This window comes from Mustelus asterias, chromosome 2 (genome assembly GCF_964213995.1).
Source record: "Mustelus asterias chromosome 2, sMusAst1.hap1.1, whole genome shotgun sequence".
Taxonomy (NCBI): Eukaryota; Metazoa; Chordata; class Chondrichthyes; order Carcharhiniformes; family Triakidae; genus Mustelus; species Mustelus asterias.
This window is the reverse complement of record NC_135802.1, coordinates 55398693-55426344: the sequence shown is the minus strand read 5'-3', so window position 1 is coordinate 55426344 and position 27652 is coordinate 55398693. Positions and strand designations below refer to the sequence as shown.

The window sequence follows — 27652 nt, the reverse complement described above, 5'->3', positions numbered from 1 at the left end:
GAGAAACACAAACTGGGGGGGGTGAGGGCAAAAACAACACAAACCAGGAGGCAAACATTCTGGCTGCTTTGAATGACTGACTGAGACATTTCTTTCATTAAGACCGAAATGAAAATTTAAGACTGCCAGTAAATCCAATAAAAAATTCAAGAGAAACTTCTTTATTCAGAATGTGGAAGTTGCTACTACATAGAATAGCTGAGACAGATTGTACAGATACACTTAAGGCAAAGCTAGATGAATACATGAGGGAGATAGGAACAAAATGACATGCTGCTCAGGTGAGAAAAGGCAAAGTGGAAGGAGGTTGATGTGGAACATAAAAACCAGCATTGACAAGTTTGGCCCAGTGGACCGAATTGGGTCTGGTGTCGACGGGGATGCTGATAAAACTTTAAGCTGATATGGAAATATTGAGCTGTTTCCATTATTTCTGTGACGTTAATTCAGATATTGCCAGTTCTGCTGCACTTCTGTTCCTGATTCGGGCAGTTCTCATTTCCCTGGTTCTGCTTCTAGCAGCTCTCCCTTTGGTAACTGACTGCAAAAAGCTGCCGACTTCAGATGAGTAGTTTGCTGCAGATGGCTGGTTACGGTTTCTGATGACTGGCTGCTGTTGGCTGACCAAGAACTAACAGCGGGCTATGGATAGGGCACTGAAGGTGGTTTTTAATGGAATATTTGGTGGGTGGCATCTTGATTGACGAAGAATTATTGTGGTATCTGGCTGTTGGTCATAGCAAACTGACTTCTGGGGGTTCTTTATTGGTAGTGATCTTAATCTGGCAGCTGTAACTGGTTGGCCTCTTGCAATCTGCAACTGTGATTTGTGCCCAGACTAATACCGGTATTGAGTTGGCTGGTGGTAATTGGTTGTCATTGATGGATCAGCTAACATCCTGTTCTCTCTGGCTCAGCTGTTCATTGCATATATTCACTGAGATATAAGCAGTGTGTTTTTGTGCTTATTGTCTGGTGACTTTTTATATGGTGAAGCAGTATACAGATCATAGATTATGCATAAAAAATACTGGTAAATACATCAAATTTTAAAAAATGTTCTGTGTTACGTGCCCCAGAAACCAGCCCCCGCCCCCGAGAAAGATATTGGGTGGAATTTTACGACCTCACTTGTTCCAAAACCGAAAAATCCCACCCGAGTTCAATGGACTTTTCCATGTTCCACCCCTCGCCCGCTCCGATTCCTGTGGCAGGCAGGGCAGTAAAATTCCAGAATTGCGTTAATGATACATAGTAGACCTATTCCTAAAATCACCACTGAACACTGAGCCTGGAGGACTGATCCTGAGTTGGCAGCTTTGGGTCAGAATCTGAATAAATGACAATGTAACCCAGCAGGCATCATGAAGTCACGTCAATTTTTAACTGCTGGGCCTCATCACCATGTTGTCTGTCCATTTGGAATGGGTGGAAAATGTCTACTGCTCTTCCAAATATTGGCACCCTATTATGACCAAGTTCTGGCAAAGTGTGTATAGAGAGGTTCTGTGGGAGGAGAGGCTTGGAACCAGAGTAGGGAAGGCCTGAACTTATCCTGTTGGGACCAGAGGAACATTCCTCCTCTCTCAGCTCCACAAAAGGGGGAAAAATACCTTTTCAGGTTTTTTTCAAATCTCAGACATCAAACAGTGGCAGCAAAGCCACAGCAAGGCTTCTCTGCCCAGACCAGATTTGAAGTATTAGTGGAGTTCCCTTGAACGTTATTTTAATACATTTTAAAGAAGGGCCTTTTTTGGCATCTATTTCTGAAAGGCAAGTTAAAATCAGATTTAGCAGGAAAGCAACGTGGGGTATTTGGGTAAATAGGGATAAAAACCCTGTTTCCCAAAAGGGATTAAAAGCGTACTGGGAAATGATTGGAATCAGATCATTAATCTAACTCCCCACAGTAAGTCCGCGTGAATATATATATTTAACTTTTCTCAATTCTGATGAAAGGTCACAGACTTGAAACTTTTAACTCTCTCCCCACAGATGTGTTGCGGGGAATGTTTCCGACATTTTCGGTTTTTATTTTCACAATAAATAATTATACAACTTTTTGGTGACTGCTTCCAGAAAAAAATCCCCTATTGGCTAAACTTAGAAAGAGGGAGAGAAAGCCAGGGAATCTTTCGTGCCATTTTCCCTGAGGGAAGAATATTCCCCTCTTGAAGCCGCACAAGCTAACCTCCCTGACCCTGGGAATTGGGGAGGGAGGGTGAGTGACAGGAGTGGAAAGTCCCAGTGGAAGGCTGGGCCTCTCTCTCTCTCTTTAATCGGAGTTTTTTTTGTATGTGTGTCACAGATGAAAACGAAACAAGGAAGTGAAGGGATTGAGAGAGAGAGAGACACACACACACACGTTTGAACCCACCCTCGGAGAAGGCGAAAGGGGACATCGGGCAGCAGCGCAGAGCCGGCCGGAGGGGAGGGTGGGGGAGAGGCTGCAGCCACTCGGTAAGTGGACAGTGAAGGCTGAGGGAGAGAGTGGAGGGGGACGTGTGGGTACTTGGGGCGGGAGGATCGGCGCTGCTATTGTGTGGAGAGGGGCTGGGCCGCTCCCGCCAGTGTTCCGCCAGGCGGAAAGCAGCTCAGTGGGGTGGCTTGGATCGAAATTCACCGCCTTCTCAGCTAACACCTCTCTCCTTTCTCTCTCTCTCTTTATTCGCAGATCCGTTTTGTTACCAAACAGGCGACGCGATGCCAGAAGCCATCGGCGGAATTTTGTGCTCCCGGAGTTGAGGCGCGAAACCTGTTGATCGGATTTCATTTTCTATTTTTTTTTGTGTGAGGGAGGGTTGTTGGTGTGTGTGTGTGAAAGAATCAGTTCCGGGAGGAGTTCGGTATATATACCCACACACAACCCAAAAAAAAAAATCCCCACCAAGTCGGGCGAGTTTTTTGTTTGCAAGAGAAGTGTTGAAATAGTCAAGAGACAGGATGCCTCATCCGCAGGAACACGGGAACGGAGGAGCTATGGAGTCGGAGCGGGACGGGGTTTACCAATCCACCACTGAGCCCATCCACAATCGGGGCTCCTGCCTTCAGCTCGGCTATCTGAAAACTCTGAGAGGAAAGCTGAAGCTGCTACAAGTGGTGAGTCCTCCCCGCTGGCCGGCTGTCTGTCTCTACCACATGGCTGGGAGAATTATTTGTGGCCAAAAGGGAAAATGCTGGAAAATCTCAGCAAGTTTGGCAGCATCTAGTAAGGAGAGAAAAGAGCTAACGTTTCGAGTCCAAATGACCCTTTGTAAATAGCAGAATTATTTGTGGCTTCTTTCACAACAGGGCTCAGGAGCCCATGCTCAAAACTCAGTTAGATTCCATGAAGGTTTCATCCAAGTGGAATCATAATACTTTATTGTTTTAAAATTGGAGAAAGGTGTATGAGAAAACATGTTGTTGCCTAAAAAGAGGCCAACTCCTAGATGGAAGTACTCCTGGAGTTTTCATCACAAGATTTCCCCAACAGTTAAAACGCCACCATTTCCACTTTTCATGTCATAAATGGCAGTACTAAACAAAAATGAAAATACTTTTTCATGTCTTCCATGACTTTGCTCATGGATTGCCCGCAGTGTCCAAATCTTCAATGCACAGAGACCCTGGGAGAATCTTGGAGGGTTTTCAACTCTAGCTGGATGTCACTAAACAGGGTAGATTCAGAAAGAATGTTCCCAATGGTGGGGGAGTCCAGAACTAGGGGTCATAGTTTGAGGATAGTTAGAACTGAGGTGAGGAGTAATTTCTTCGCCCAGAGGGTGGTGAATGTATAGAATTCACTACCACAGAAAGTAGTTGAGGCCAAAACATTGTCTGATTTCAAGAAGAAATGAGAGATAGCCCTTGGGGCTAAAGGGATCAAGGGATATGGGGGAAGAGGGATCAGGATATTGAATTTGACGATCAGTAATGATCATAATGAATGGTGGAGCAGACTCGGAGGGCCGAATGGCCTACTCCTGCTTCTAGTTTCTATGCTTCACTAAGTTGGGATGTACATTTGGCGGAGAAGGGAAAATGAAGAGGCCACAACTTTAAGACACTGGGGAAAGGTTAATTGTATTCTTTTGATTTTTGCTATCAGTCCCAGAAGAGTGCTAATACAATGCCCACTGATTAATAGTCATCAATCTATACCATTCTTTTGGTCCATTTGAAGGCCAATGCAAAGACCTCCAGTGCACAGTGATACTGGCTCCTTGCATTTGGCAACACAGGGTACTTACTACCACTGTGTCACTGTGGGTAGGACTGAATAGTGAGTTGGAAAAGTTATTGTTGGAAAGGAAGAACTATTGTCTTGAGAGGAAGGAGAACATACATTGCTGTCTGAGGAAACTAGACTTCCAAGAACATGATTATTTAGTAAGCTATCTAAAAGTAATTGTAATACTGTACCTCAAACATTTCTCTTGCCAAAAAATTAGTGAAGTCAATAACATGGGAATGACAGGATGATTATTCCCACCTTAACCTCTGCACATTGAAGCCAATCATTGTTTTCCCAGATAAATACCTGGACTTGTATATAAAATAAATATCATTGGGGTGGCACAGTGGTTGGCACTGGGGTTCAATTCCGACCTCAGGTGACTGTGTGGAGTTTGCACGTTCTTGTGTCTGCATGGGTTTCCTCTGGGTGCTCCGGTTTCCTCCCACAATTCAAAAATGTGCAGGTTAGGTGGATTGGCCATGCTAAGTTGTCCCTTAATGTCAGTGGGATTTAGGGTAAATGTGTGGGTTTACAGAGATGGGGCCTGGGTGGTATTGTTGTCTGCAGGCTCAATGGGCCGAATGGCCTCCTTCTGCACTGTAGGGATTCCATGAAGATGTTAAAATGGCTTTCAGAATGTATTGCTCTTTGCAAGTGATCATATAGTGGTATTGAGATGTACAGATTGGAAAATATTTACACGTGATTCCTGATCATTGTGAAGCTAGTTTTATTTATCTGGAAAAAAGGTGATTGGCTTTGTTCTTTGTTCTTGGCTTCCATGAGCAGAGGCTAAGGTCGGAATAATCATCTTGTCATTCCCGTGTTAATGTCAGGTGAAAGTTGGGTTATGATTTCCCCACTCCTTCCCTTAAACAGTTCTGAGTAACCTGCCAAAATACGGTAGCTTGGATGAGGTCATTTAGGATTGCTGACGTGCATGATTCGTGATCCCCTACCACATGAGTTCCCACCTTCAGACAGGCAGGAAGAAAATGGGAGGAGTAGGAAGATTACATATCAAGGCAATTTATGTCTCCAGAGAAATGAATGAAAGTTTATACTGAGGACTGCCAGCATGCTGTAATTAAATTTAAAATCTCTTTATTTTGCACAGAAATTCAATCCCACACCTGTTGTGTAATAATAGTAGGCAGTGTAATTTCTAAGCTTGTGAAGAAAATCAAATTGATGTAACAATTGAAAATAAATAATACACATTTTCCTCACTTTGTTGTATATAACATTTTTGGATGCAGTTTAAACAGAGAGGAAATTAAAGTTACAGAAAAGACACAGCATAAATTTACCAGAGATAGTGGATAATACAGAGAGATTTGAGAAGTTCTGGCTTTTTCACTGAGCTGAGATGGCTAAAGGGTAAAGATTATGAAGAATTATACTCAGGAAAATAATGATCGAGTGTTTTCACTGGCGGACGAGATGGAACAAAGAATGAGAGGGCAAAGAATGTAGAATTTTCTGCTATCACCTGTTGCTGAAGCAAAGAACATTTTAAAAAAGAATCAGTTGTTTAGATGAGAGTAATATTAAATCGCTTGGGGAGCAAGTAGGAAAACAACATTAGACTGGGTGATTTTTACAGAGAAAAGTACTGCATCAGATTTGGTGGGCCAATGGTTTGTTTGTTTTTGCAGGACTCCCACTGTATGTTAACAGCATTAAAATTTGTGGGTCTGTCAGACTTTGGTAAACTGTCTCATAGCTACATTATTTTTTCAGCCAATTAACTGCATATTAATTTATTTAGATTCACATATTCAAGTTGTTAAATTGAATGAAACAAATTGTTCTAAATATTTATCAAAGATTTTTAACTGCCATATTGTTTGCCTCAGCTAAGTAATAACACACTGGTAAAATATATTATTTATTACACTAAACATGAATTGTAAAGCATTTCAACTTATTCATAATATTTGCCCAAACCTTGTTTTAATGCATCTATTAAGTGTTGCTCCCAAGGCCTAAACTCTTAAGTCTAGAGCTTTTAGTTATCAGTGAAGTACCTTGGAATCCTTCCCACATTAAAGGCACAATAGAAACCCACATTATTGTTGTGCTTGGCCCCAAGAGCTACATGGCAGTCCTGATCAATGTTATGAGAAATCTGCTAAATTTTTTTGTAACTGTTTTGGCACCAGTCCCTCCTTACTGATGCTGCACCCCCACCCATCTGGCCTATCTCCATGTTCTTGGCGCACTCTATCCCATTACCCTTCCCATGTCCCACTAGGACCAGCCCAAACCTGACTCTGGTTAATTATTTGCACCTTGGGCCACTTTTCTAGGCTGTTGGACTTTGCGCTATGTTTCAATCCACACATAGTTGTTTTAAAAAAAGTTTGGAAACAGGTCACAGGCAAGACCACACACTAGAGGTGGGTTGGTGCATTATTTATGTAACTGGTGTTTCAGGGACAAAATATAGTTATCTATCTATGAAGTAAATATTTAAAATTTTTAGGAGCCAGTCAAAAAACATTCACTTTGCTGTGTTGAACGCAACTCCATTCACTAGAAATGCATGTTAGATTTAACAATCTGAATTTGTCATTTGGCCATTACTCTGGAAGGTTGACTTGGTTGGACGACGTACCCCAATCTCAACTAATTTCCAATGAAGAAATATGGTGGTGTGGCGTGGCTGGTGGTTGTTGATCTCCTGGGTTAATGAATGGGAAGCTTTGAAAACAGCACATGGGCTTATGCAATCTGTCGATCTGCAGTGGAGTTTTTCTTTAGCCTTTTATGGGTTCGCTAGCAACCCCCAGATTCTTAGACAACAGGAATGAATGGGTGTCTCTTCCTTCCAACATTGCTAAGATGTAGAAGATGGAAAATGAACTGTATAATTTGCAAACTGTTTGCACAGAAATTTGATGAGCTTGGGCATCAGTGGGCCAGTGGGGAATTGTGCAAATGGCATGCTGCCAGAAGATTGGCTTATGCATATCATTGCCTACCCTTGGTGGAACTAGACGTCTCTCCAGTAGAAAATGACAGCTGTGCTTTGTATCTAAGCAGTTATGTACATTGATGACAGGAGGGTGTAACTGGTTAAGCAAGCTTAATCGATAATGAGTAATTTGTCTTTTTTAATATATCTTTTTAGAATAAGTCATATTCACGGACAGCACGTTGTTTATTCCATGCATTGGGTTAAAGAAATAAAGGACTTACATTTATATAGCATCTTTTATGGCCTCAGAACACTTTGCAGTGAGTGAACTACTTTCTGGGTGCAGAGAGTTGTAAAATAGAAAGTGGGACAGCCAATTTACACACTACATAATTCCACAAAGAGTGAAGAGATTATGGATTATCTCTTTCATACCTGCAACTTGTTTATCCTCACAGTAAGCATCACAAAAACCACGGGACAGGGTTTTGCATCTCTGCCCTTGACCACTAAAAACAAAACCTACTTGGAAGTGGTTAGCAAATTCTTCTACCTTGGATTCAGAATCATAGAATCCCTACGGTGCAGAAAGAGGCCACTCGACCCATCGAGTCTACATCGACCACAATCCCACCCGGGCCCAATCCCCATAACCCCACGTATTTACCCTGCTAGTCCCCCGACACTAAGTGGCAATTTATCATGTCCAATCAACCTAACCTGCTCATCTTTGGACTGTGGGAGGAAACCAGAGCACCTGGAGGAAACCCACAGTCACGGGGAGAACACAGACACTGACCCAAGCCAGGAATCGAACCCACGTCATTGGCGCTGTCAGGTAGCAGTGTTAACCACTGTGCCACCTCAGTAGGAAAGAAGCTGAACAACTTTCAATTTGGGCATCTCATGGCAGGAGAAAATCAGAAAGGCTGCAGTCCTCTCAAAGGCAAATCTCCCAGGTATGTTGACACTCATCAAGCGGAGGTGACTTTGTTTGCCCAGGCACATTCATAGGATAGAAGTGCGATGTATGCTCAAGGATTTTCTGTATAGTGAATGCCTTGGGGTCAAAGGACCAGTTGTTTGCCCAAAGGTCCCCCTCAAGGATGCTTGCAAGCATGACATGAAGGCCTTAAGCGTTGATTACTGCACCTGGGAGACACCAGCTGACAACAATGACGTGGTGACATCACCTGTATTCTGCCATCTGCCACCATGATGGTTGGTGGCCTGGCAAGAGGTGCCAACAACGAAAGGACAACCCATATTGACACCTGATAACCAATTCAAACACAGCACAATCTGCCTCTTGCGGATTAGACTCTTTAGCCATCAACAAAAAGGTGCACCACGTGAAGATCTGACCACCCCAATTGATTAGATTTACTGCATATCCATCATCTTGCATATAGGAAGAAACACAAATACTCATCTTGCTTTTAGATCAACGGTTGGAGCTTGGGGCCTACTGCGCACGCACCAGCCGAGAAGTGGATGTACATGCATGGTTAGGGGGTTTGGTACGTAGTTTGCGCCTTTCAGCTGGGAAAGGTCCACACGTGTAGTTAGTCTATTTTCAGTATTGTTTATGTAGGGAACCGGCCCTGCACACGTGCAGAAAGAAAATAAGTGAAACGGCGCTAAACTGCAGGTCCGGTAACGTGAACCTGAGTGCCATTCTGGAGGAAGGTGTCCAAAGGAGCAGGACATGCAGAAGGTCCAAAACCAGTGAGTGGGACACAGAGATCCCAGAACAATGTCCATGCAGGGGCACCAGGAATTAGAAAGAGGTCCCAGAAGTAAAGTTAAAAGAAAGGAGCAGAGAAATAGACTCCGAAGGAACATGAGAGCTCCGAGGAGCAGACTTGAAACGAAGTGGGCTTGAGAGAAGCCCAAAAGATCTGAGAGAGTGACCGAAGTTTGATGCATAGGTTACCCTTTTGGAGCCGTGGTGTTCTGTTTGGCATGGCCAAAGATCTGAAAGTGTGCTTGGAAGATGAAGCTTGAATGAACTCTGAGATTCAGAGGAAAGGAATCTCAGAAAGTGAGATTGAAACCCTGGCAAAGGATCCTTGTTGATGCCGTAAGAATGGGAGCATCGTTTAGGAGAATTCCAAGGCAATTTCTTCAAATATGGAGATTGGAAACCCTTGTGAGAAAGACGGAATTTCAGTGAGACTGGTTTTCTCATGGTGTGACAAGCGTCTGGGAAGTAGTTGAGAAATTCAATTGGTAGGATTTTCTTCCCCTTCTGTGGTGTGTTTCGTGATGGCGGGATGCTCACTAGTGGTGGATTCTTGTGGCCCCGCCATTGTCGACTGGTTGCCCATTGAAAGCACCACTCACCGATCCATGTTGTGGGTATGCCATCGGCTGGTCTTAAGATCCTGCCAGCATAAACGGCAGCAAGGTTTCGACTATAGAATCTGCGTTGGTTGTATCTGCCATTTACATTGGAGTGTGGTGTGTTTGACCACCTATTGATTCACAAGTACTGCACAGTTACTCAGAATATTAGAGTATAAGATAGATATGCTAAATTGTTTTATCATTCTTAATTTGTATGTGTCTGGAAGGAGATAGAAGGAATAGAGAATATTTGAATTATATTCTTGTGTTTTTATGAAGATCTTTCCCTTTTTTGTCTGGGGTAATATAGTTCATTTTCCCGTTTAATAAATATTTTATTTCATCAGCAGACTTAGACCATAAGACATAGGAGCAGAATTAGGCCTCTCAGCCCATCAAGTCTGCTCAGCCATTCAATCATGGCTGATATTTTTCTCATCCCCATTCTCCTGCCTTTTCCCCGTAACCCCTGATCCCCTTATTAATCAAAAACCTATCTATCTCTATCTTAAAGACACCCAGTGACCTGGCCCCCACAGTCTTCTGCAGCAAAGAGTTCCACAGATTCACCACACTCTGGCTGAAGAAATTCCTCCTCATCTCTGTTTTAAAGCTTATGTAATTTTGTTTCGTAACTTTCCTCCACAGTTTCTAAAGAAAACATTTAGGGTCTGTCAAGCCAGCTTTCAATCTGGGATCTGATTTGTCCCACATTAAAATCAGTTGCAATTGTAACCCATAGGTGGAAGGAGCCAACATTAGTTGAGGGATAAATATTAGCCACAACATAAGGGAGAACTTTCCTCCTCTTCAAAGATAGCAAGTGTTTTCACTTCCTGCCTTTTCAGTCGCTGGTCTATGTGGTCACGGAAACTTTGGTCCCTCTGTGTGTTTGTGTATATGCACAGTGCTGATGGATATTGCTAGTGTCAAGTATATGTCGCTGCTTCCATTCTATGGAACTACTTTTTTACATTAGCATTTTATAATAAGACACAGGGCGGCATGGTGGTACAGTGGTTAGCACTGCTGCCTCAGAGCCAGGAACCCAGGTTCCTTTCCTAGCATGGGTCACTGTCGGTGCGGAATCTGCACGTTCTCCCCATGGGTTTCCTCTGGTGCTCCGGTTTCCTCCCACAGTCCGAAAGACATGCTGGTTAGGTGCAATGGCCATGCTAAATTCTCCATCAGTGGATCCGAACAGGTGCCGGAATGTGGCAATGAGAGGATTTTCACAGTAACTTCAGTGCAGTGTTAATGTAACCTACTTGTGACACTAATAAATAAACTTTTAAAAACGGAGTTATTCTCCTGCTGGAAAGTTTCTTGGTTTCTGTTCTTACTCGTACTGAAGAGTAGAGTTTACAATTTGGCTATTTTAATCAGAACTTTGGTAAACAAAATTTCTGATTTCTATGTAATTTCTTTATATATGTGTAATTTTCTTTGACAATCTAGTTATGTGTTTTGATCTTAATTGGTATTCAAGTAGGGAATGGGACAGAAAGCAGGAATCTGTAAGCCAGTTAGCCTAACATCTGTCATAGGGAAAATGTTGGAAGCCGTTATTAAAGTCGTTATAACAGGCGCACTTAGAAAAATTCTAGGCAATCAAGCAAAGTCAACGTGGCTTTGAAAAGGGAAAACCATGTTTAACCTATTTACTGGAGTTATTTGAAGGAGGCACATGTGCTGTGAATAAAGGGGAACTGGTGGATGTACTATACTTAGATTTCCAGAAGGCAGTGGGGGGGTTGGCAGGATGAGACAAGTGGTGTGCCACAGGGATCAGCGCTGAGGCCTCTTTTATGTAAATGACTTGGATGATAACTTTGGAAGTTTGCAAATGTAACTCCACTATTTAAGAAAGGAGGGAGAAAGAAACCGGCCAGTTAGCCTGACATCAATTTGTGAGAAAATGCTGAAATCTCTTATCAAAAAATTCCTATCATTTAGAAAAGTGCACTTAGAAAATCAGAATATGGTCAGACAAAGCCACATGATTTTACAAGAATGATAGGTGTTTGACAAATCTTTTGGAGTCCTTTCCATATGTAACTGGTGGGGAACATATATGGGAACCAGTAGATGTAGTTTACTTGGATTTACAAAAGACATTTGATAAGGTGCCACACAAAAGGTTAATTAGACAAGATATGGGCACATGGAGTTGGGGAAATGTATGAGCATAGATGGAGGTTTAGTTAATGGGCAGGAAGCAGAGTGTATGGATAAAACAGGGCATTTAAGTTGTCAGGCTCTGACTGATGGAGTGGTGCAAGGATCAGTGTTGGAACCTTAGCTACACACAATCTATATTTGGAATTCCCTATCTCACTTTCTTCCTTTTTAGAGTCATAGAGGTTTACAGCATGGAAACAGGCCCTTTGGCCCAACTTGTCCATGTCGCCCTTTTTTTTAAAAACCCCTAAGCTAATCCCAATTGCCCGCTTTTGGCCCATATCCCTCTATACCCATCGTACCCATGTAACTATCTAAATGCTTTTTAAAAGACAAAATTGTATCTGCCTCTGCTACTACCTCTGGCAGCTTGTTCCAAACACTCACCACCCTTTGTGTGAAAAAATTGCCCCTCTGGACACTTTTGTATCTCTCCCCTCTCACCTTAAATCTATGCCTTCTAGTTTTAGACTCCCCTACCTTTAGGAAAAGATATTGACTATCTGGCTGATCTGTGCCCCTCATTATTTTATAGACCTCTATAAGGTCACCCCTCAGCCTCCTACGCTCCAGAGAAAAAAAGTCCCAGTCTATTCAGCCTCTCCTTGTAACTCAATCCATCAAGTCCTGGTAGCATCCTAGTAAATCTTTTCTGCATTCTTTCTAGTTTAATAATATCCTTTCTATAATAAGGTGACCAGAACAGTACACAGTATTCCAAGTGTGGTCTTACAATGTCTTGTACAACTTCAACAAGACATTCCAACGGGGCGGCACGGTAGCACAGTGGTTAGCACTGCTGCTTCACAGCTCCAGGGTCCCGGGTTCGATTCCCGGCTCGGGTCACTGTCTGTGTGGAGTTTGCACATTCTCCTCGTGTCTGCGTGGGTTTCCTCCGGGTGCTCCGGTTTCCTCCCACAGTCCAAAGATGTGCGGGTTAGGTTGATTGGCCAGGTTGAAAAATTGCCCCTTAGAGTCCTGGGATGTGTAGGTTAGAGAGATTAGCGGGTAAAATATGTGGGGGTAGGGCCTGGGTGGGATTGTGGTCGGTGCGGGCTCGATGGGCCGAATGGCCTCCTTCTGCACTGTAGGGTTTCTATGACTTCTATGATTTCCTGTGTTCAATGTTCTGATCGATGAAACCAAGCATGCTGAATGTCTTCTTCACCACTCTGTCCACCTGTGACTCCACTTTCAAAGAGCAACAGTAAGGACATCAGCTCTGTAGGGTCAATGACATTTTGAAAAAAACTATATTCTAAGTTAAGAACTAAATTTACTAAATTAAAAATTGAAAATTAAAAATAATAAATTTTTTAAAAATGCTAAATTAAAAATTGAAAAACTAAATTTTTCCACCAAGCTTTTGGTCATCTGAGCTGATATTTTATGTGGTTCAGTGTCATGCTTTGCTTTATAATACTCTTGTGTAGCACTTTTGGATGTTTAATTATGTTAAAGGCACAATATAAATTCAACTTGTTGTAGGACATAAGAAGATAGAGACAAATGTTTAGGTGTTAGATGTGACTCATGAAAAAAAAAAGCAAAAATAGAAGCAGGAGTAAACTACATGGCCCATCAAGCCAGCTCCACCACCATGCAATATGATCAGCACCGATCTTGGACACCAACTCCATTTTCCTGCCCGCTCTCCATATCCCTTAATTTATTGAGAGACTAAAAATTAGTCTATCCCATATTCAACAATGAAGAAACCTTTTTGGGGTGGAGAATTCCAATGTTTCACAATCCTTTGAGTGAAGTAATTTCACAGTGCCCCAGTGTTTCAGATTCTCTGGCTAGTGGAAACAATCTATCGGTGCCCAACCTATCCTCAGGTTAAAGTCACCACCAGTCAGTATGGTTCTCTGGGACTATGGCGACTTTATTTTATTTATTTTATAAAGACATTTAGGATCCTTATTTCAGTCCTTTTGAAAAGCAGTGAATACTGAAGAACAATGTTTCCCTACCCACACTAACTTATCCGCATACAGAAAGGAAGCAAATAAATACAGAAAGTGCTGGAAAATCTCAGGCCTGACAGCATCTGTGAGGAGAGTATAGAACCAACGTTTCGAGGCTAGATGACCGTTCGTCAGAGCTAAGAGAATCAGCAGAGATTTGTACCATGGGGGCGGGGGTGGAATGGACAAAGGGAATGTACATGATGATGCAGAAGGCTGAGAAGGTGCTAAGAATGTCCAATAAGCAATCAGGATGCGAGAATGGTAGAAGAGGTACAGATTGTTAAAGGACTGCCTGAGGAATGTGGCAATTGCATTGAGGGAGGGGGTGGGGGGGAAGGGGTAGAAAGAAGGAGAGCTGGAATGGAGAAGTGGAAAAAGAGAAGTGAAAAAGGATGATAAAATGGATGAATGAAATGAAATGGAATAAAATAAGTGGAAATGGGTTGAAGGTGGAGGAGAGAGTTCATCCTCTGAAGTTGTTGAATTCAATGTTCAGTCCAGAAGGCTGTAAAGTGCCCAAACAGATGAGGTGCTGTTCCTCCAGTTTGCGTTGGTGTTCGCTAGGACATTGCAAAAGGCCAAGGACAAACATGTTGATAGGAGAGCAGGGTGGTGTTTTGAAATGGCAAGTGACAGGAAGGTCTGGGTCTTGCTTGCGGATGGGCCAAAGGCATTCAGCAAAGCGGTCACCTCGTCTACGTTTGGTCTCTCCAGTGTAGAGTAGACCACATTGGGAACAGCGAATGCAATAGACCAGATTGAAGGAGGTGCATGTGAAGCGCTGCTTCACCTGAAAGGGGTGTTTAGGACCTGGGATGGTGGGCAGGGAGGAGGTAAAAGGGCAGGTGTTACACCTTCTATGATTGCATGGCAAGGTGCTGTGGGCAGGGGGTGAGGTGTTGGGTGTGATGGTGGAGTGGACCAGAGAGTGGTCCCTGCGGAATGGTGACAAGTGAGGGGAAGATGTGTTGGGTAGTGGCATCATGCTGGAGTTGGCGGAAGATGATCCTTTGAATGTGGAGACCGGTGGGGTGAAAATTGAGGGCAAGGGGGATCCTATCCTGGTTCAGCGAGGGAGGGGAGAGGCTGAGAGCAGTGGTCCAGGGCATGGATTGGGCGCAGTTGAGAGTCCTGTCAACCACAGTGGGTGGAAAACTGCGATTGAGGAAGAAGGAAGACGTATCGACAGCGCTATTTTGGAAAGTGGCATCATCTGAACAGATACGGTGGAGAAGAAGGAATTGATGGAATGGGATGGAGTCTTTACAGGATGTGGGGTATTAATAAATCTTTGCTACGAAGTTCCTTTTACTAGTACCTCCAATGACTCCGTGAGGGTCATCCAGTTAGCAGATGAGGCATACTGACTATGAAGGTGCCCAATTCAATGTCCAGTTTCGACTGCAGATGGTTGGAGTACCTCTGTTGGTTTTAGATCAGAGAAAGGGAACTGATTTCTCTTGTTCTGTGTGTACTTCCAACGGAGATCGCATGCATCGAAATATGGTCATCTGCAAGTTCCCCAAGTAACACACCATCCTGACTTGGAACTATGTTGCCTTTCCTACACTGCGCTGGGTCAAAATCCTGGAACTTCCTCTCTAAAAGCACTGTTGGTGTACCTCCAAGGGCAATTAGGGTTGGGCCATCAGCACTGTTCTTGCCAGTGACACACAAATTCCACAAGTAAATGCATTAAAAAAAAGACTTCAGACAAAGGTGGAATTTAAAAGACTTGAGGATGTTCATTCAGCCAAAGACGATGCCAATATTCACAATGTTATCTAGGTATTGTAGAGGGACTACCCGGAGAGGGGGATGAAGGAGGAAACTGTCCAAGGGTATTCAACCATTTCAAAATTGGGAAATTTCCCTTGGTTCATTTGTTTTGAAAGTTAGGGGATTAGTGTTGTCTGTTACTCAGTATCTACACAATTCTTTCGTAGAATTCCCCATAGTAAATTTTTGCTATTAGTGTGGTATGACTCATAGTTGTACTTTCCTGCTATCACTACAAAATTATTGGTTTAATCCGAGGCCTTTGTTATTTTACAAAAATTCAGATGACTAATTAGCAGGGCCAAAGAAAAAAAAATCCCATTGCATCCATCATCAAATGAAATGTAGTTCAGGGGAAGCAAGCCTATCTATAGTCCTTGTGAAACTGCTTTATCATTGACATAAAATCCAAACTTCAGAACTGCTCACTTTAATCTGGGACCAGCATAAACATGACATTTTCAGTCCTTAGGGCAGGAAAATGAAGTTTAAATGAATGTGTTTATCTTTGTCTCTTGTATAATAGGTCTGAACATTAGTTACATAGTGGATGTTTCTAAAATGCTGCCTCAAGATCTCTGCTTTTTTGCTTAGAATTCTGGAGTTCACAGTGTTACGCTGTAAAGAAGAGGCTCCTCTGTTTCCTCTGTATAGCTGATCACTGTGCTCCTACTGTTGCATGCAACAGCTGTCATGTGTGTTTTTAATTTCTCTTGCATTCCTTTGAGCTGCATCTCCACCCAGTGCACTCATTGCAATGGCTTATGTTAAACACATAAGGTTGGTGCCAAAAAGAGTGATCTCCACCACATGACAAAACCAGCTCCAGCTTCTCAAAGAATAAAGTTAGGATTGGATAAGATATAAGCGTTTCCCCTTTCATTAAATGAAAGAAAATTCAGCTGGAAGGGATAAGTCATCAATTCTTTTCTCCCTCCATCATTCTGATTCTGCTGCACTGTTCGCAAAAGCTGCATGACATAGCAAGACACGCTCATTAGCCATGACTGACGGGGAAGTTGAGTACAGTGAATAGAACTGTGTTGTTAAAGGGGAATTTTTTTTTTGTTAAAGCATTAATATATAAGCTGTAAAAGGCATAAACTTTGCTTGTGCAGTTAAGCAACCATGTTTAACAAAGTAGGTAAGACAGTATCAACCTAAAAGAAGAGACTTGCTCAAACAGAAGAGACAGTGCAAATCCAGTAGACCAGGAAAGCTATAAAAAGCTACAGTGGCATGCTTTCATAGGAAGTGCAAATAGAAGAATGAAAAAATTAGCAAGGGATGTCAAAGCTAATGTGTTAAGAGGAATAGTGGTTTAATTAAAGACCAATACAATAATGAGGAAATTAATGCTTGTTAAATGCATCCATTTCCCATAGAGGAAGAGGACAAGTTCCAACAGTACAAGAGGACCAAAATAGGTTGAGAGGAGAAATTTAATACAAGTTTTAAAATAATGGTAATGGGGAAAATAATAGGGCCTAATTATGGTGATCACTTGACATGGCATCGGATTCACTTTCATATTGGGAAAGATGAAATTCGCGTCAAAGATCGCTCGATTCTCGGGGCAGCTTTCTCTGTCACTGATTCAGATCAGTGATTTGGTTGAAGGAAATGAATTGTATGTTCAAGTTTTCAGTTGACAATCAGAAGGGGGTTGTGTAGATAAGAAATCATAGAATCATAGAAACCCTACAGTGCAGAAGGAGGCCATTCGGCCCATCGAGTCTGCACCGACCACAATCCCACCCAGGCCCTACCCCCACATATTTACCTGCTAATCCCTCTAACCTACGCATTTTAGGATTCTAAGGGGCAATTTTTAACCTGGCCAATCAACCTAACCTGCACATCTTTGGACTGTGGGAGGAAACCGGAGGAAACCCACGCAGACATGAGGAGAACGTGCAAACTCCACACAGTGACCCGAGCCGGGAATCGAACCCGGGACCCTGGAGCTGTGAAGCAGCAGTGCTAACCACTGCGCTACCGTGCCGCCCCACTGCGCTACCATGCCGAGCTGAAAGTTACAATGAGACATAGGTTCAGTGAACAGGAATGGCTGTGACTGATCAAGTTCATTGTGGAAAGTGTGAGATCATCCACTTCAGATCCAATTAGGACAAATTAAATGGTTTTCTTAATGATGAGATGAGGAGTTGTGCAAGAGCAAATGTTGCCACTGTGCTTTGTATTTATTGAGCTTTGTATGTTGTAGGCAACATCACAGGAGCGATTCTCCTGAATTGGAATCAAGTGCCCATGCCAGAAGGAAACCTCCAGGTTTCCCACTGCTGTTAGCAGTGTCTATCAGGTGGGATTCCCCCAGCTGATAGATGTCCATTTATTAATAGCGGCCAAACTGCCAGCCAGCCCCACTGTTCTGAGACCTGGACGCCATTTTTAAAGGGCGACCCAGTCTCCGCACTCATCTACTAGATCCTTTCTTCCCAAAAAATGAAATGGTGCCTCACATTGTCCATAGGAATACCACCAACCCCTCACCAAAGAGGGCCATCCTCCCACCCCCACAAATAATAGGTGGTCCCCTCTCCATAATCAGCCTCCCGCCATCTGTGTGAATTCCCGGTCAGGATCAATGGGGTACTTGAGGTGCAGTAAACCATAGAGGGAATTCAGAATAAACACAGATGGCTGGATGCTGATAGAAAGCCCTTGATCTGACAGCTGGATCTTTTAGTTGAACTTGTTGCAGATCAGAGGCTTCGTGTGCAATGGAGGGGGTTCCAATGATTTCAGCTTGCTGGGAAGCCACAGCATCTTCAAATCAAAGCTGTGTGCATACATTGGGGCTAAGTGCACAGCTGGGCAGACTGGAACCCCCCCCCCCCCCCCCCGGCCCCAGATGAAATGGACATCTCCCCTCTGAGAACTTCAAAGCAGTGTGATCTCACCTGCAACTACTGACAGAGAGAAAGGAAAATTTCTGCTGCGGAATGGAGTGCTGCACCGGGTCTGCTCCACCTTTCAGTCATGGCTGATAATTTTCTCAACCCCATTCTCCTGCTTTTTCCCCGTAACTTTTGATCCCCTGACCAATCAAGAATCTATCTACCTCTGTCTTAAATACACTCAATGACTTGGCCTCCACAGCCTTCTGTGGCAATGAATTCCATAGATTCACCATCTTTTAATGTTAATCCCTCATGTTTTCCAGCAAATACCCAACATTCATCTTTCACAGCATCTAGTCTCTGATTCTGAATCAGTAAGCACAGTAAGAAGTCTCACAACACCAGGTTAAAGTCCAACAGGTTTATTTGGTAGCAAATACCATAAGCTTTCGGAGCAATGCTCCTTCGTCAGATGGAGTGGTCTCTCCATCTGACGAAGGAGCATTGCTCCGAAAGCTTATGGTGTTTGCTACCAAATAAACCTGTTGGATTTTAACCTGGTGTTGTGAGACTTCTTATTGTGCTTACCCCAGTCCAACGCCGGCATCTCCACATTCTGAATCGGTATCCAGCTCTCAACACCCATCAGAAGAGTCAACTGGACATTAGATTCATACACATTCTGTTTCACATGACAAATCGCCCTTCCACCAGTCATTTGTACTCCCTGTCAAAAACATTTGTAGATTTATCAGTATAACCTCTTCACCTTTCTTGCAACCAGATGTGCCATTTTCCAGATGCATAAACCCAAGGGTACCTCACCTCTTGCAGCTTTTTTTCTATCAGTGACCAGTTTAGCCTCAGCGCCCTTCATTCCTGTGCATTTTTTTGGCACTATAAAAATATTTCAGTAAAGCAGGAGAGCTATTCAGAGTCCTGGCCAATATTCGTCAATCAACATCACAGAAATAGATTACCTAGTGTTAAGGTACCAGATCAGAAACCCCAAGGTATATTATGAAGCCAGACTAGACCCAGAAATTTTCTATTTTGCCATCAGTGTGAGGATAAGATGTTTCACTGCAGAAGCAATTCTACAGCCAAACTGGGAAGCCTTTATCAAAACAAACTTTATTGCATAACACAGTTTAATTATAACGAATTAATTAACTTAGCTTTTAATAATTGAACAATACTTAAACACGACAATGTTCAATTCTTAACTGTTAACCTATCACTATGGGTTCCAATCGAGCAATATTTATCTTTATAGACTTTAACTCTCTTTAAGATTAGTTAGCAAAGCACAGGTATACTTGACTTGAGTTACCAAGCTTGGAGCTTTTAGAACACCTCTGGAGAGAGAGAGAGAGACTGCTTTCTTCTGACAGCCGAGGCAGCAATTGCTTGTATTTCAAAAAATGAAAATGAAACTGGCTTTCCTGCAAGTTTAGCTCCACCCATTAATCACCCTGACTCTGTCTCTGTCAGTCAACCTAATCAAAACTCATAGGACTCTGCATACCTAGTCTAAAATCCCAGGGGAACTTAAATTCACAAAAGATCCATTAACCCTACAAAAGTAACACATTCCTAACTAAATCAGTTATTATCCTGTATTCATAGCATCTGTTGCATGTTTACCAGACAAATCCACTCTTGTAACAAAACACTGCCTCTTAAAGCAAACCAACTTTAAACGCAAAATAGCACAGTAAGTCACCACCATGTTTCATTTTCTGGAATTTTATTTTGAGTGCATATTGGCTGCCATGTTTTTTTCAGACTAGTATGGCCGTAGGCATTTTTATTTATTAGTGTCACAAGTAGGCTTACGTTAACACTGCAATGAAGTTACTGTGAAAATCCCCTAGTTGCCGCACTCCAGCACCTGTTCGGGTACACTGAGGGAGAATTTAGCATGGCCAATGCACCTAACCAGTAGGTTTTTAGGACTGTGGGAGGAAACCGGAGCACCCAGAGGAAATCCACGCAGACATGGGGAGAATGTGCAGACTCTGCACAGACAGTGACCCAAGCCAGGAATTGAACCGGGGTTCCTGGCACTGCGAGGCAGCAGTGCTAACCACTGTGCCATCATGCATTCACATTACAACAGAGACTAAACTTCAAATTGTTGTGAAACATTTTGAGTCATCCATAGAAGCACAATCAGCATGTATTAGTTTCAATTTTCCTTTTTTAAATTCTTTCAAATGACGTGGGTGTTTTTGGCATGGTCAGCATTTGTTTCTCATCCCTAATTTCACTTGAACTGAGCGGCTTGTTTGGCCATTTCAGAGAGCAGTTAAGAATCAACAACTTTGCTGTGGATCTGGAGTCAGATGTAGTAGGCCAGATGACAGGGAAGGATGGCAGACTTTCCTCCCTAAAGAACATTAGTGAACCAGCTGGTTTTTTTTAATGACTATCAATGAGAGTTTCATGGTCACTGTTCCAGATTTATTAATTGCATTTTAAATTCCACCAACTGCCATGGTGGGATTTGAACCCATATCTGCAGAGCATTACCCTGGGCCTCTGGATTATTAGTCCAATGACATTACCATGAGGCCACCGTTTTCCCCCTAAATTACACTACATTTCACAGAACCATGTCAATAAAATTAAATTTCCTGCTTTTGAGAATGTAAGAAAAACCTCTTTCTTCAGTGTTATGTAGCTAACTCTTCCCAAAATAAATTCTCCAGAATCCCTTTCCACAACATCCCTCAGGTGAACAGCTTCCTGATTGCAGTTCTCTCAAACTTAACTACATGTTTCCCTCATCTGATCTGAAGTCCCCCACTCTTCTTTTTTTTCTCTCTCCCTCAGCAGCATCACATTAAATCAGTCAGACCAAAACCCCCAAGCCACAGAGGGAAGAATGGGAGATCTGTAGTGTGGAATCCAGGACAGAAAGGAGACTCGTATTATGCCATCACTCTCCAAGATGGAGTTGCATTGCGTGACTCTAGTCATCAAGTGGAGCTGGGAATGAGCAGGGACATATTCTGTTTGGGGATCACAATTCCAAAGGAGAATAACAGCCAGATATTTCCTCAGTCTTTCTCTGCTGCGTTTGCAAAAAACACAGGAGATGAACTACATTTGACTTCCTGTTAGAAACTGCAGTTCTGTCACTATATTGTCGTCTCGGCACTCAGGATAACCAACAAGTTGTGAGTCCTAAAATACTCTGTCCAGTTCAAATGCAAACTTCTCTTTCAGTGCAAAATAGTGATCATTTTTACCCAATGCACTCCATACTTTTTGCCTTGTAACGACTGCTGCCTGTACTTTCACATCAGAATATTCCTTCACTTGCCATGAATCACAACACAGAAGATTTAAATCATTCAAACACAATACATGATACTGTTTTAACTATAATCCAATTCCGTACTGGGTAGACTTAGCATAACCAGTTGAAAAACCTGTGTTTTATTTCACACAGTAAGGAGTCTAACAACACCAGGTTAAAGTCCAACAGGTTTATTTGGTAGCAAACGCCACTAGCTTTCAGAGCGCTGCTCCTTCGTCAGATGGAGTGGAAATCTGCTCTCAAACAGGGCACAGAGGCATAGATTTTATTTCACAACCTGCTTACCAGGTGCAGTTGATGAGCTCATGTCAACTTTCCACACATTGCCGAGGAGGTTAACCAGCAGGTTTATCATATGAATTAGAAAAAATAAACTAATAATTGGTGATTTGCCTGTAATGTATTAGGCTGAGTTTATTTGAACCATCTGATTTCTGGCTACCTTTCTGCATCCTCTGCACAACAGCAGAGCAGCTTAATTTGAAAGGCTCTGGGGAAAGCATATGCTGAGCACACATAGAGAAATGTCAGAACAATGTAGATTGGTCCCTGTACACATGACCTACATGAGGTTGTAAAACCACAGGTTCTGTGTTATTGTGCCAGTTTAACTTTTCTGTTAGTTTAGAGTTCTTCCTCCCTTACAAAAGCACACACTTCCTGCACAGTTTGAATCAGTGACCCTAATATTCATGGGCAGGGAGGAGGGGAGGCCAAAAGCAGCTAAAGAACCTGCAAAATTGTTGAAAATCTTCCTGAATTTAATGGCAGGACCTCATTATAATTATTTTTTCCAGCTACCCGGTTGGCAGAGTATCCTCAGGATGGTTCCAGGCAGCGTGAGAGGAGGCAGGTTGCAAATTGGGATTGGAGGCTGGGAGAGATCAGCAGGCAAAGCTGGGGCTAGGGAGAGGCTGCGATTGGTGGTAGAGAGGCTGAAGGTTTCCTGGGAGAACCACAGTGGGGGTTCCTTGGGCGGCAGAGTGGTTACCACTGCTGCCTCAAAGCACCAAGGACCCGGGTTCAATTCAGGCCTTGGGTGACTGTCTGTGCACAGTTTGCACGTTCTCCCCGTACCTGCTTGGGTTTCCTCAGGGCGCTCCGGTTTCCTCCCACATCCAAAGATGTGCGGGTTAAGTTGATTGCCCCTTAGTGTGAGAGGAACTAGCAGGGTAGATATGTGGGCTTACGGGAAAAGGACCTGGGTGGGATTGTGGTCGGTGCAGACTCGATGGGCCAAATGGCCTCCTTCTGCACTGTAGGGATTCTATGATTCTCCTGGTTTACAAGGAGCGCTATAAAAATCATTTACTTTCTGGGGCCAACGGCTCCCTTTCGGTGATGGATTTCCTGAGCTGAGGAAAACCTGCACAAATAGTAGTTGAATTTAAATTAGATTCCAAATCCACTGTGACAGTCTGATTTAAATAGGTGAATAATGTGTTCCGCCCGCAAGAAGGAATATTAACATTGCACGTTACCTACAGCTGCTTAAATGACAATTGTTGCTTGTGTGTCAGGTTGGGATGGTGTATTTTAGTATTTTATCCCCATCCACTGCTGAACACCACCTACTTTCTGTGGGAATGGTGGGGATCAGGTTGCTTTATATCAAGGTTACAAAGAACAAAGAAAATTACAAAACAGGAACAGGCCTTTCGGCCCTCCAAGCCTGCACTGACCATGCTGCCCAACTTAACTAAAACCCCCTACCCTTCCGGGGACCAAATCCCTCTATTCCCATCCTATTCATGTATTTGTCAAGATGCCCCTTAAACGTCACTATCCTATCCGCTTCCATTACCTCCCCCGGCAACGAGTTCCAGGCACCCACTACTCTCTGTGTAAAAAATCTGCCTCGTACATTTCCTTTAAACCTTGCCCCTCGCACCTTAAACCTGTGCCCCCTAGTAATTGACTCTTCCACCCTGGGAAAAAGCTTCTGACTATCCACTCTGTCCATGCCTCTCATAATCTTGTAGACTGCTATCAGGTTGCTCCTCAACCTCCGTTGTTCCAGTGAGAACAAACCAAATTTCTCCAATCTCTCCTCATAGCTAATGCCCTCCATACCAGGCAACATCCTGGTAAATCTTTTCTGTACCCTCTCCAAAGCCTCCACATCCTTCTGGTAGTGTGGCAACCAGAATTGAACACTATATTCCAAGTGCGGCCTAACTAAGGTTCTATAAAGCTGCAACATGGCTTGCTAATTTTTAAACTCAATGCCCCAGCCGATGAAGGCAAGCATGCCCCGTATTCCTTCTTGACTACCTTCTCCAATTGCATGGCCACTTTCAGTGACCTGTGTACCTGTACACCCAGATCCCTTTGCCTATCAATACTCTTAAGGGTTCTGCCATTTACTGTATATTTCCTATCTGTATTAGACCTTCCAAAATGCACTACCTCACATTTGTTCGGATTAAACTCCATCTGCCATCTCTCCGCCCAAGTCTCCAACTGATGTATATCCTGCTGTATCCTCTGATGGTTCTCATCGTTATCCGCAAATCCACCAACCTTTGTGTCATCTGCAAACTTACTAATCAAACCAGATACATTTTCCTCCCAATCATTTATATATATTACAAACAGCAAAGGTCCAGCACTGATCCCTGAGGAACGCCACTTGTCACAGCTCTCCATTCAGAAACACACCCTTCCACTGCTACCCTCTGTCTTCTTTGACCGAGCCAGTTTTGTATCCACCTTGCCAGCTCGCCTCTGATCCCATGCGACTTCACATTCTACACCAGTCTGCCATGACGGATCTTGGCAAAGTCCTTACTGAAGTCCATGTAGACAACATCCACTACCCTACCCTCATCAATCATCTTCGTCACTTCCTCGAAAAACTCAATCAAGTAGTGCCACCAAACTTTGTAGAGATTCAGATATTGAACGATGGAGCCTGCGAGTAACCCTGACAGTGTTTGTTTCTCAGGCTTAATGCAATGCAACTGGCCCACCTTCAACTAACTGAATACCAGCGGTGGCTCTCTTAAGGGCTTCAATGGGGAAAGAAGATCGACCATGAACCTTCCCACACCAGACTTAAACGAGACAGAATGGCGGTGGGTTCCCATCTCGCAACTTTCTACCTCCAAACTCACTTTGGGAGAGGGCATTAAATTCTGCTCATTGTCTTTTGATTGCGATATTAAAGCTGCCTTTTCCAGCAGTTCGTTTAACTCTTACAGATTGACTGTCACTGTTTAGTGAAGAGTAGGGAATGTTCTGATGCCTTGCCAACATTCCTTCCCCAAGCACCATCACCACCAAAAAACAAATTAATTAATAATTAATCTGAATGTTGAAGACAAACACAGCAGCTTACTGTGTAGCCACTATAATGTTAAGTTATTTCTGTATCTGAGGTGCACAGGGTATAGTCATCTCTTTGCTTTGGCAATCGAAAATGCCAAAATGGGGCATGGTGGCACAGTCATTAGCACTGCTGCCTCAGGGCGAGAGACCTAGGTTCGATTCCCGACTTGGGTCACTATCTGTGCGGAGTTTGCACGTTCTCCCCGTGTCTGCATGGGTTTGCTTCGGGTGCTCTGGTTTCCTCCCAAAGTCCAAAAGACATGCTGGTTAGGTGCATCGGCCATGCTGAATTCTCCCTCAGTGTACCCGAACAGGCACCGGAATGTGGTGACTAGGGGATTTTCACAGTAACTTCATTGCAGTGTTAATGTAAGCCTGCTTGTGACTAATAAATAAACTTTAAAAATGTTGGCCTGTACTCTCCCCATAGTCCTTGATCTTTCTCAGCTTGAAACATTGGTTGAAATTTCTCTTTAAAGATACAGTGACTCTTGCCTAACCCAAATCCTGTGGTGGATCCTGTGCTCCAACAACCTGTTGCATAAAGAAATCTCTCTTAACCATTTCCCTGTTATTGTAGAGACTGTTCCGAATTTCACTGTCTTCCCAACCAAAAGGAATTATCATTCACTATAGCAAAACCTGTTCACATTTTTAAAAATTCTGTTAATTATCCTTCCATCTCTCTATAATCTAGTGGAAATTGTCCCAGTATCTGAAACATCTCCTCATATCTAAAGTTCCCATCACTAACATTGTCCCTCTGAATCTATGCTGTTCACTCTCTAAGGCTTTCATATATTTCCTGCCTTGCACTAATCCATTTAAGGAAGTCATCTAAATTTGTGTATATGTATCCATGTCATTGTACCTGGACTTCCAAGTCTTCTAGGACCCTTCATTCCAATTTCAGATTCCCTTATCCACCTGGCTTCAGTATTGAGAAAGGGTCTATGCAGGACTGCTGTGAAGTGTTCCTTAACTTGATGTTCTAGACTTTAAATTCAGTGATCCATATGCTTTCCCAATCTATTGCTGTTGAAGATATGCATGTGACAAGGTCTTAATGGTTTCAGTCAGTGCAGAAACTTACTCGTATCAAATTAGACCAGCACCATGGGTTTAATGGTATCAATCACCACTAAGATGCCATCAGAATGGAATTGTACAGAATTCAGACAATCTCCAGAACTCTACCGCCTCGCTCGCCACGGAATTGGAGCGGGCGAGGGGCCAACAACCGAAATGTCCGTTGATCTCGGGAGGGAATTTCTGGACTCACTTGAAAGAGGCTGTAAAATCCCGCCCATTGTCTCCAAGGAAGTAACTATTGTTGGGACAGTGTCACTGAAGCAATTTGTGGGTTGAGTACGGTGTAATGCATATGCAGACAAAAGTTATTTGATTTTAAGACTAAATGCAGACTGTCACAAATAACAAGGTTTCATTTAGTTCCATTCCTAATGGCATTTACAGGAGTACAGAATACTGCCCTTTTGTGTCTCAGTACATCTGAAAATGCTTCACCACCACAATATGTATCTGGATAATTCTTCAAGATCTTTTTGCAGATAACCCAGCATAAGGACTTTCTACATTCTCAATGGTTTACAGTATTTGTGAATCTAATATACCCTTTTTACAGAAGGAGGTATGGATTCCATGGTACGTTGCCTTGGGGATTGTAGGTCTAATGGTCAGCATCTTTGCAGTCTTCAGCCCATTACTTTATTTGCGCATGTTTTATGCCTGACCTGTTCAGCTGATAGCTCCCTGTGAAGCCACTTTTCGCAACCAAACACTTTAGTTCTTAACCTTACAGCGTAGTCACATGTAATAAAGGGAAGTCCTCCAACAACAGCCTTCACCTCCCCTCCCCCTAAGCTGCCCATGACCTCAGCACCTGCTCACCCTCATGCTGCTTCAATAAATAAATTGTATTTATTAAAATGCAGCTTCCATCTGCAGTGCAAGCAGGCTCAAGGTAAATAGATAATAGAGCAGACTATCTGAAACTCTGGAATACTTTTTGACCAGAACCTAGGGAAAGCTTTGTGGCTGACTCACGCTGGACATGTGTGTTCATGGAAGTTGGCTTGGCTGTTGAACCTTCACAATTGAGTAAACCCCCGTTGTAGTTCTGGCACACTTTTGACAAGATACCAAAAAGTGTCGGGTTGCTTGGAAAAAGCAATGCTTTTTGTGGAGAATATTAGATAACGATTTTTGAACTAACACTAAGCTGTTAAACCGATCTTTGATCTGACAACTCCCAGCAGCCAGGTACTGTTGCATTCTCCTATTCAAGGTAAACATATTAATCATATGATGAAGATTGGTACAATATTAATATGGAATCTTTGAGAATAATTATTTGAAGGTGAGACTCTATACAGTAACTAGGAGACTATGTATACATCTCTGACTTCTATCATCCGCTGATATATATTAACTTCAGTATCATGGCACTATTACAAAGAACAGTACAGCACAGGAAACAGGCCCTTCGGCCCTCCAAGCCTGTGCCGCTCCTTGGTCCAACTAGACCAATCGTTTGTATCCCTCCATTCCCAGGCTGCTCATGTGACTATCCAGGTAAGTCTTAAACGATGTCAGCGTGCCTGCCTCCACCACCCTACTTGGCAGCGCATTCCAGGCCCCCACCACCCTCTGTGTAAAAAAACGTCCCTCTGATATCTGAGTTAT

General features: G+C 43.1%; 1 protein-coding gene across 1 annotated transcript in view; it reads left to right on the top strand.

The window, feature by feature from the left end:
* Window positions 1-2114: 2114 nt before the first annotated feature.
* cmtm6 (CKLF-like MARVEL transmembrane domain containing 6) overlaps window positions 2115-27652 on the top strand; it is an 86404-nt gene continuing 60866 nt past the window's right edge. The window contains exons 1-2 of the mRNA XM_078235507.1: window positions 2115-2460; window positions 2675-3099. Of these exons, the coding sequence (XP_078091633.1) occupies window positions 2944-3099 (156 nt within the window). The 5' untranslated portion in view covers window positions 2115-2460; window positions 2675-2943. The remainder of the gene's footprint in view (window positions 2461-2674; window positions 3100-27652) is intronic.